The 11,162-nt window shown below is 44.6% G+C and overlaps 1 protein-coding gene across 1 annotated transcript in view; it reads left to right on the top strand.

Moving 5' to 3' along the window:
- Window positions 1–9,644, top strand: part of NCOR1 (nuclear receptor corepressor 1) — a 310,428-nt gene extending 300,784 nt beyond the window's left edge. Inside the window, exons 43-45 of the mRNA XM_082245149.1 lie at window positions 4,459–4,512; window positions 6,884–7,087; window positions 8,712–9,644. Coding sequence (XP_082101275.1) covers window positions 4,459–4,512; window positions 6,884–7,087; window positions 8,712–8,890 — 437 coding nt within the window. The 3' untranslated portion in view covers window positions 8,891–9,644. The remainder of the gene's footprint in view (window positions 1–4,458; window positions 4,513–6,883; window positions 7,088–8,711) is intronic.
- Window positions 9,645–11,162: the final 1,518 nt, after the last annotated feature.

Raw genomic sequence — 11,162 nt, forward strand, 5'->3', positions numbered from 1 at the left:
TACTCAGTTTTTTCTGCTTAGTCAGGAGTAAGGACCAAGTTCCTAAGGGATCTCTCTTGAGTCCCTGTATGCCTCGTGGTGCAGCACGGGACCGCCATTTTGTTGTAGCCTGTGTGTTTCTATGCACGGCAGCCATAATTGTGTAGTCCGACGGCCATTTTGCAGTGGTTTACCATTGAAAATAGCGGCGGCCATGACAGTAGAGCCCTGTGGGCGGAGATTTTGGTGGTGGGAGCCCCTCCTCATCCTCTGGTGCTGACCGGATCTTTCTACTGTCTGATCGCCACGTCTGCAGTGCAGATTATCCTGGTCCTTGTGTCCCGGGTGGAGGTGGCTTTCGGGCAACGGGCTAGCAAAAAGCACCCCCTGCCTTATCAGATCCTGAATCTGATTTGGCCGCCGCAGACGTGGGTCACCCTGCTGGGTCTGCAACCACGCACCCGGAACCCTCTGATAGTGAAAATGATTCCTCCACATCTGCAACTGTGCAGGAAAAGGCACTGTTGGACGCACTAATTATATCTGTGCGTGAGACCTTAAAGATGGCGCAGGTTCCCTTTGGCACTCATAAGCCATCCAGAGCGACAAAGGTGTTTCCTTTCCCCCGCTCATTTTGACAAAATTGTCGCTAAAGAGTTGGGACGACTAAAGAGTCCCCTTGGGGTCCCTGAGCAATTTTTTTTTTTTTTTTAGGCGATACCCCTATGAGGAGTCCCTTATTAAGAAGTAGACTGTTCCACCGTTAGTGGACCCTCCGGGTTTCAGATTGAACAAAGCAACCATGATTCCAGTTAAAGAGTCCCGGACCTTTAAGGATCTGGCTGACAGGAAGGTAGAGGCTGTGGCCCGCAATATGTACACTCTGGCTGGTTCAGCATTGAAGCCGGTATTCACCATTGCCCTGGTGTCACAAACTCTGACCAAGTGGGTTAAGCTTTTATGCCATGATCTCGAAGAAGAACAGCTCCCCCCTGCATTTGCTGAGCTTGTGGACCAGCTGGTCCAGGGGCTGCAGTTTATCTGTGATGCCTCTTTGGATGCGGCTCCGCTAGTGGCTCGGCTCTCCATTTCGGCAGTGGTACTTCAAATGTGTCTTTTGGCTCAAATGCTGGTCTGCGGACTACTAAGAGCAAGGAATCTCGTCTTGGGCGTGACCCCTCCTTCTCGACTCATAGGACGTTTTTTTGTCCCTCATGGTCGACTGACAAGGGCTCGAAGCCTTTCAGGGCCTCCTCGGCAGGATCCAAACGAATCTGGACTGGCAAGCCTAGATCGGGCTTCTTCAGACCCATGGACAAGGCTCCTTTGGTATGAAGGTGCATGCTCAGCCTTATCGGGCGTGAGGGGACGTATTCGCTGGTTTCCAGACCCGTAGACTTCCCTGGTACAAAACAAGTGGGTCCACAAAGTCATTTGGTCCAGCTACAAGATCAAGTTTCGCTCTGGTTCCCTGACAAAGTTCTTTCCTTCCAACTTGCGCCTGTCCCAGGACCGCTTACAGGGTCTATTTGGGGCGGTACAAGACCTGTTGCTTCAAAGGGGTGATTGTCCCGGTTCTGACTTCGGAACATTTTCTGGGTTTTTGCTCAAACCTGTGTACAGTTCCCAGGAAGGAAGGAAGGCCAGGTGCATCCATTCCTGGTCCTCACCATCGCTTCCTCCGCTTTGTCGTGGGAGAGGAGCATTATTAGTTTGTGCCGTTAACCTTTGCTCTCGCCTCTGCTCCTCGGGTCTTCACAAAAGTGATAGCACCGGTGCTAGCTTTGTTACGCCAAGGGGGGATTGCGATACTGGACTACTTGGACTATCTCCTTCTGCGAGCGGAGTCTCCTACAGCTCTGGTGAAAAATCTGGAGATCACCATACGAACTCTGCGGGAGTTCGGCTGCATTCTGAATTTTCAGAAGTCTGCTCTGGTTCCATCCACAAAGCTGGACTATCTGGGTCTGACTCTGGAAAAACTCCAGAAATTGCAGGCTGAAATTCATCTGCTGCTGTCCAGCAGATGGTCATCCCTCCAGACTTGCATGCGGGTGCTGGGCCTGATGGTGTTGATCTTCAAGGCAGTTCTGTTTACGCAGTTCCATACGAGGTCCCTGCAAAGGAAAATTCTGGCGCTTCGGCTAGGCAAATGCTTCCTCTCCTTGTATTGGACAGTGGTCACCACAGATGCCAGCCTGTCTGGCTGGGGAGGCGTCCTCGGCAAACATTCTGCTCAGGGGATCTGGAAACTGAGAGTAAGATCAATGTCTTGGAACTCCAAGCGATCAGACTGTGTCTGGACCATTGGACAGATCGTCTTCAGGGATACCCAGAGCGTATTCAATCGGACAATGCCGCTGCCGTGGCTTATGTCAATTATAAGGGGGAGCACAAGAAGTGTCCTGGCGGCTCTGGAGGTAGCCGGCATTCTAAGGTGGGCAGAACAGTTTGTTCCAGCCCCCTCCGCCGTACACATTCCCTCGGTGGCTTGGATCTTGACTTTCCTTCAACGGGGGGGTTGAACAGAAATTGGCCTTGAGTACCATCAAAGGGCCAGGTGTCTGCTTTGGCAGTCTTCTTCCAACGACCCTTGGCCACACACTCCTTGGTGCGTACCTTTCTTCAGGGTGTCCGACGTTTGGTTCCTCCAGTGCGGTCTCTGTTGCTGCCTTGGAACCTCATTTTGTTGTTTTCAGTCCTCCAGAAGCCTCCCTTTGAGAATCTTTTGGAGATTCCCTTGCTTACACTGTCTCAGAAGGTGGCTTTTTTGGTGGCTATTACCCCTGCGCGCAGGGTGTTGGAACTGGCAGCTTTATCCTGTCATTCACCTTACCTGGTGATTTACAGGGATAAGGTGGTTCTTCGCTCCTGTCCGTCGTTTCTCCCAAAGTTTGTCTCCGATTTTCATTTGAATGAAGACATTGTGTTGCCTTCCCTGTGTACCAGGCCTAAACATCTGAAGGAAATTGCCTTGCATGCCTTGGATTTGGTCGGGCAATAAGGGTGTACCTGGCAGCTAACGGAGGCTTTCAGGAAGTCAGACTCACTGTGCTCATGAATGGGCCTCAGAAAGGGTTGTCCGCTTCTTCTGGGACCATTTACAGATGGATCAGACAGATGTTGATTCAGGCCTATTCCATCAAGGGTCAGGTTCCTCCTTTTCCTGTTAGGTGTACTTTACTCGGACGCTTAGTGCCTCCTGGGCCTTCCGTCATCGGGCATCAGTGACGCAGGTTTGCAAAGCGGCCACCTGGTCGTCGGTGCACTTTTACAAAGTTTTATAACGTGGATCTATTGGCATCTGGGGATGCTTCTTTTAGCTGCAAGGTTTTGCTGGCTGCTGTTGAGAGGACCTGATCCTCTTTGAGGGTTTATTGTTTTTGTCAGGTGGGCTCCAGTTGTTTTGGTTGAGCTCCTGTTGCTTGGTTGGCTGTTTAGCCTTGGGAATTTTATTGCTGTTTCCCACCCCTCAAGTTAACACTGCTTTGGGACGTCCCAATGGTTGTGAAGATCAGGAGCTGTGTCCATCAATGAACGAAGGAGAAAATGGGATTTTTGACTTACAGTAAAATCCATTTGTCTGATGTTAATTGCCCGACACAGCACCCACCCCTCTGTGGAGTTGTAATTCTTCTGACACTGCTTGTAACTAAACGGAGGACCTATAGAAGGGAGAGGGGAGTATACCCCCTGCGACTGCCCATAGTCATAGCCAGATTCTTCTGCCTAGTGTCCTACTCCTGTAGTGCGCAGTATAACCCAATGGTTATGAAGATCAGGAGCTGTGTCCGTTAATGAACATCAGAGACATGTATTTTACGGTAACTCAAAAGTCCCTTTTTTTGCTTTACAAGAGATAATGTAACCCAGTATATAGCCCTTTTTTTTTTTTTTTTTTTAAGCCCTGTAAAAGCAATATAGGTAATTCCATGTTTTTGCTTGGCAGGCTGCCTGACCTGTGTGCAATACTGTTCATGCTGCAATAGTAGACTTAAACCGTCATCCCATAAAGTAGTAATGAATTTGCTGGACTCAGTGTAATAGAAAGTAATGGGGATGCTGTGTGTTCAGTATATAGGGGAGTAGGAAGGAATGGTTCTCTTTTCATTTACAAAGGATAACCATAATAGCGTGTTGAGTATGAGACATGAATGGGCTGAGGCCTTGTATATAGAAAATCAGTGGGTTTTGGCGCTATTTGTAAATGGAATAAGGTGAAATGGTTATCACTGGCGGATGTAAATATGGATGTTGGTGCAGGTAACAATGTACTCCTATTTTTATACTGTTTCCATTTGGTTTTATAATAGTTAAATTATAATGCTTCTTTCCAAAGCTTGGCCTGCTTTAATGAGAACTGTCCTTTCCCTTTACTGATACCCATTTTATTCTGCATAAATTTTACAACCTATTTCTGTCTGAGCACTAGTGAAATTCAGTGGTGGTGTTAATAAAATCTGAATTTTTATATTACAGCAGCTGCTCAGCCAGGGACAGAGATATTTAACTTGCCAGCTGTCACTTCCTCGGGTAAGACCAGTTAATTGACATTGTGTGTTTCAGCTTGTTTAGTAAATGTTCTGATTTAAAAAGGTGCACTTATCCTTTTCTGCTCCCCTCCCGTAGCACTTGCAGTACAGATTAAGCGGTATTTAAAAAAAATTCATGGGGGTCTGGTTAGTAACATTTACTCCCAGCAAAGGTCCAAATTGCATGTTTGTGCAATGAGTCTATTTTTTTACATCGCAGTTCCCTTCTTACATCAGTGTCCTTAGTCCTCCTGACTGCATCACAGTCCCCCCCTCCCCCTTTACATCAGTGGCCTCAGTACCCTGCCCCCCCCCCTTTTCACATCAGTCTCTCCCTCTTTAAGTCACAATGATGCCTGGTTTAGGTTGCCTGAGATCCCATCCCCCTCACACACACACACACACACTCTCCCTCCCTCAATCCACAGGTAAAGCTAAGGGTTGTATGTGAGTAACTTATGCTGTACCTCCTGGGTGTTGGGGTAAAGAAAGGGAGAAGTATGGCCTTCTTTTTAATGTTTAAAACCAAATCTGTAGCCACATGTTGCTTTACACACTATATATTTTAGTTTTTTTTTTGCCATTATAAACTATATCCATATCCAGTAAGGGTTTTTGGGACGTTGTAACCATAAATGCATATCCTGAGATCTTACTGACTTCTCCTTAGTTATGGAAGCTCATAGACGTCCTAGAAATAGGATTGCCTGTCCTTTATACCATGCACAGATGAGCAGAATGTGTGCATTTTTTATAGATGGAAATTTTTTTTTTTTGTTTTGTTTTTTAACCACCTCAATACCGGCCCATAGTACATATACGTCCTGAGTTTAAAGCTAAATACCGGTGTTATGGCAGCAGATAGCTGCCATAACCCTGGTATTTTTTTAAACTGCAGGCGATGGGCTTTCCGATAAGGGTGGTCCCAGCGGCGGATTCGCCGCGAGATCACCCTCCGGGATGGCGGAAGGGGTGCCCCCCCCTCCCGCCGCGTCCCGGTCCTTTTCCCCGCTTACCGGACCCGCCGGCAGCGGGGAAAACGATCCGGTCCCGGATCCTCACAGACAGGATGTCGAGTGAGGGCAAGCTTGCCCTCACTCGACTCTATTGTCTTGGAGGACCGGAGCGACGGCAAACGTCGTTGCCGAGCAACCGGCTTAAAGATCCCTTTTTTTTTTTTGTCATTTTTTTTTTTCCTTTCCATCTTTATTAGTGTACTTGTGAGATCTGAGGACTTTTTGACCCCAGATCTCACAAAAAAGAGGTCCTGTCGTGCCTCTTTCTATTACAAGGAATGTTTACATTCCTTGTATTAGAAATAAAAATGATACATTTTTTTTTTTTAAAAACGGTGTAAAAATAATAAATAAAATAAATAGTAAAAAAAAAAAAAAATTAAAGCGTCCTGTCCCCGTTAGCTCACGCGCAGAAGCAAACGCACACGGAAACCCCGCCCACATATGTAAACGGTGTTCAAACCACACATGTGAGGTATCGCCGCGATCGTTGGAGCGAGAGCAATAATTTGAGCCCTAGACCTCCTCTGTAACTCTAAGATGGCAACCTGTAGAAATTTTTAAAATGTCGCCTATGGGGATTTTTAAGTACCAAAGTTCGTCGCCATTCCGTGAGCGTGCGCAATTTTGAAGCATGACATGTTGGGTATCTATTTACTCGGCATAACATTATCTTTCACATTATGGAAAAAAATTGGGCTAACTTTACTGGATTCTTATTTTTTAATTCAAAAAAGTGATTTTGTTTCCAAAAAAATTGCGTTTGGAAGACCGCTGCGCAAATACGGTGTGATAAAAAATATTACAATAATCTCCATTTTATTCTCTAGGGTCTCTGCTAAAAAAAAATATATAATGTTTGGGGGTTCTAAGTAGTTTTCTAGCAAAAACAACTGATTTTAGCTTATAAACAAAAAATGTCAAAAATAGGCCTAGTAGGCAAGTGGTTAAAGGGGTGGGGGAGCGGGGTGATATGTTTTTCATTTTAAGTCATCCACTGTTTGGAGGGTAAGATGGTGAAATAACATATAAAGAGCTTGTACTTATATGTGTGGTATGCTTGAATCCTACATGCTTTGTCAGATTTGCCTTCACAAAAGAAACTGATCAAAATAGACTGGACTGCAACTCCCAATGGACTCTGATGCTGCAACCCATGTTCATGTTTGGTTTGCTGCATTACATCCCATCCAGCATGTATGAATTTAAACAAAGAAAATACTTACATATCTAACACTTGTTAATGCTTTAGGTCACCTTTTTTATTTACCTGGAGATTAATATTTCATGATGTTCTTGCATAATACTGGTATTTTCTTTCCTGAATTTACCTTTTAATATTTCTCTCGTGTGCAGGTACCATCAGCTCCCGAGGTCATTCCTTTGCGGATCCTGCCAATAATCTCGGTCTAGAGGATATTATCCGCAAAGCTTTAATGGGCAATTTTGATGACAAGTCAGACGATCATGGTGTCCTGATGGGGGTAGCACAAGGCAGCACTTCAGGGTCTTCAAATAATGATCCTCGTAGAGAGGAAGCAAATCCCTCACCCAATTCAGGTTAGTACGAATGACTCCAAAGACGACCAAACAGGTCTTATTTTATCTGCCATTTTCCATTACCCAACTGTTGGGGCAACTCGCATTTAGCTTGTCCTTCTCTTGATGTTTGACATGCCCTGTGGTTCTGTTGAAAGGTTTTGCTTTCTAGAGATTCTTGCTACCAGACACATTTTTACTAAACCAGTGCATGTTTCTCTTGGTAGATTTCTATTTTGTCAAGCAAAAGATTTGGTTAGATAAGTGCACATGTTTAAATTAAAAAAAAAAATAAATAAAAATGTAGCAGCATCATTCAGCCATGACATTATGACCTTTTGCTGCCACAACAGCCCTGAGCTGTTAAGGCATGGACTCCATTAGACCTCTGCAGGTTATGGTTTGTGTACCTGGCACCGAGCTGTGAGTAGCAGATCTTTTAAGTCCTGTAAGTTGCAAGGTGGGGCCTCCATGGAACAGATTTGTTTTTCCAGCACATCCCACACATGTCAATTGAATTTACATCTGGAGAATTTGCAGAGCATTTTTTTCTGGTTACAACACATCATTAGGGACAAGTTCACTTCCTGCCCGATATATCCCACCCATTTTCAGATGCCATTGTAACCAGATTATTAATGCTATTCACTTTACATGTCAATGGTCATAATGTTATGGCTGATTGGTGTATATGCATATATGGGGGTCAGTAAGAGGTTAAAGTGGTTCTAAAGTCTCAAGGTTTTCCACCTTCATGCATGAAGGTAAAAAACCTTCTCTATGCAGTAGACCCCCCCCCCCCTGAATACTTACCTGAGCTCCATCATGATCCAGCAATGTGCACAAGAGCCCCGGCTCTCCGGGGACTCTACCTCCACATTGGCTGAGACATTGTCAATCGCAGCCATTGAGTCAATGAGTCGAGCGCATGGGCAGGGCCGAGCCATGGCACTTCATGTATATGGACACGCAGAGCTGTGGCTCAGGAACGAGCCTGCTTGAGTGCCCCCCCCCCCATTACAAGCTGCTTGCTCTGGGGGCAGGAGGGAGGGGGGGCAGGAGTGCATAAAAGGCTGCTCTGTGCAAAACCACTGCACGGGGCATGTAAGTATTAATGTTTGTTTTTTTTAAATAAAAAAAAAAGTCTTTAATATGACCCTATTTCAAGGGTATAGCATCAGAATCGTCTTGAAACCACAAGAACCAACCAGTGCTGACGCTTTAAATTCTAGTATTAGTGTCACATGTATATGGTTCCTGCTCCTTGCCTCAATACGAGGCAGAAGGCCTCTACAAGCTGAACACTCTATAATGTATCTATATAATTTATTTTTTATTTATTTCAGATACTTATATAGCGCTGTCTATTTACGCAGCGCTTTACATATACAATGCACATTCACATCAGTCCCTGCCCTCAAGGAGCTTACAATCTAAGGTCCCTAACTCGCATACATACACAGTAGGGACAATTTTTTTATACAGGATCCAATTAACCTACCAGCATGTTATAATGTGTGCAGTTGTTTGCGTACTGTCTTCTAGCAGTTCCCTTATAGATTTTGTTGGTTTGTTTGTAAAAATATGTGTAATGGGTAAAGTACAGCTAATAATTGTCTGTTTTTTTTTTTTTTTTTTTTTTCAGGGTCTACTCAGTTCCCATTCAACCCATTGACTATGGGGATGCTGAATAGCACTCCTCCATCTTCTATGGCCTCCACCATAACACCGAATTCTGCCCACCAACAAAGCAGGATATGGGAACGGGAGCCAGCACCACTCCTCTCATCACAGTATGAAACCCTATCAGACAGCGATGACTGAAACAATTTGAACTACAAATGTGTACGACTAAGGGTTCCAATGGCGATGTCTATATATATATTCATAGCCTGATAGACTTTTTCTAATGAGAGCCACAGGCTAAGGAGCACGGGGCCACCTTCCTACACAGGGAATCGTACAGCTGTGTAAAATATTTTAAATGGATATCAGCCTGTCACGCCCAGGCCAACTACTAGCAGAATGTAATTAGTAAAGATTTAAAGGTCCACGTTAATATGTAAAGAAGTTTTAAAGGAAAAGTGGATAATTTGATGCCTACCAATTCACAGCTATTTGTAAAAAAAAAAGCAAAAAAACAAAATGTCTCTAATTCTAATTCTCTCTGTAAATATTTGCAGTGGTTTATTATTTTTTTTCTTTGCTCTAGTATGGTGTATGTATGTTTAAATCAATACCTCCCCCCAAAAGCAACTTTTTGTTTTTTAATTTTTTTTTTTTTTTCTCTGGACTTGCTTCCTAGATGGCAGACAGCCAATTTTAATTACATTAATTGTCCTGCACCTTATAACTGCCCACTTCAGATTTGAAGTCCATCTAGCAGATCATCCTAGAAAGCAGAAGAGACACCTTGTTTTTAAATAGTCATTTGGAGAGAATGGCACCATTTTTGGAACCATTGGAAAGTTTCCAGCTTTTTATTTTTAACTTGCGTCAAAACGCATCTGATAAGTCAGTCTAGAACGCAAACCGCTGAGGTTACCTCCTCAATGTCCAAAAAAGAAAGAAAAGAAAACCATGAAAAAAACAAAACAAAACCTTTTTTAATATTTCTTTTATCAGACCTACCACATGGAAGAAGCTTTTCTGCACTAGCAATGACAATTGCAAAATTGTGTCTGTGAATTTTAGGTTCCGGTTGTTTTTATCCTTTGTAGGAATATATTCTCCAGGGAAAACAATAGGTGTATGTGTATAGGCAGGATTGTCGCCAATCTCAAGACTGACTGATTGGTACATTAGATGCTTTTTTTTTTTTCCTCACAGCGTTCATTTAATTCTATACATGGATTGTAATAAAATGTTTTGGCGCAAAACAAGATGTCTACTTTTATTATTATTTGCTTTGTATGAAACCCCCATGATTGTGCTCAGGGCCATCTGGGGTCAGCAACCCGTCAATCTCGATCTAGCTGTCAACTGCAGGTAGGTGACATGTAGATTGCAGGGATGAGCTCAGACACTAGTCTGAACCTGCCTGAGCTGTGCCGCCTGGAAGTTGACAGTCGACAGCCAATTTCAGGTGGCTGAGGCTTCGCTGCCGTTGATTTGCTGTCGGTTTTGAAAGCCCGCCTTGTGTTTCTGTTGTGCTTCAGCGGCTGGGCTCTGTTTCAGCCAAGCCGCTCTTTGAATTCATCATTGCCACTTCTTCCCTCAAAACAGTTCTGTCTGAGACAACAGAGCAGTGCTGAGGGACGCCCTACACAGCAAGGCAGAGATGTGAAATTCAGCTGTGAAGCACTGTGGAGAATTTTCAGGCAGACGGCTTTCTTTTTCCTATGAAAAAGATTTTCTTCTCTGTCAACAGACACTGTGAGTAACAAAAAAAACAACTGTGAATATTGTGCTCCACCTGCAGTAACAGTTGTCCCACAGCCATATCTCCTGGGGGAGTGAACATTTTATAGCTGCAGTTTTCCTTCTGGTGCTCACTACTCCTGCTTTTCAGAAACTGGTTGCAACCTCTGATCAGAGGTGTAAAACATCCCCCACCACTTTCCCTAGTTGAATCTGACATAGAGATGCCCAATAATTTTCATTCTGCTAGGTAGTTTTCATCCTGTCGGGTATCGTCTACTATGGAGGTCATCAATCTGTCGACGGTACCAAAGCTATCCTGCCAGGAATCTGTCAAAGCCAACAGCCAATCAAAGGTGGTGGAGGTGTTCTCTGAATGGCTGTCTGCTTTGAACAACTTCCTGGCGGGATAGTTGTGACTAGTTTGGGCCCATAAGTTAAGTCCCCATCTTGCTTGATCCTCCATTGCTAAGACAGGGATATTGGTGTTCCTCCTCCACTTCAGAGTGGCACAGAGGAGCTACGTGCCTGACATGATATGATATGGGATGGATGGGACGGGAGGAGGTCTAGCAGGGATTAGCACACCACCACATCCCTGTTCTGCATATGGGTAAAATCGATGACCACTGTACATTGACCTATCTGACTGCTATCCTGCTGACCTCTGTGCACTGCCCCACTGACCTTCACCCTGCTGATCCCTGTACACTGCCCTGCTGATCTTTGCCCTCCT

This window comes from Pelophylax lessonae (genome assembly GCF_965119305.1).
Source record: "Pelophylax lessonae genome assembly, chromosome: 2".
Lineage (NCBI taxonomy): Eukaryota > Metazoa > Chordata > Amphibia > Anura > Ranidae > Pelophylax > Pelophylax lessonae.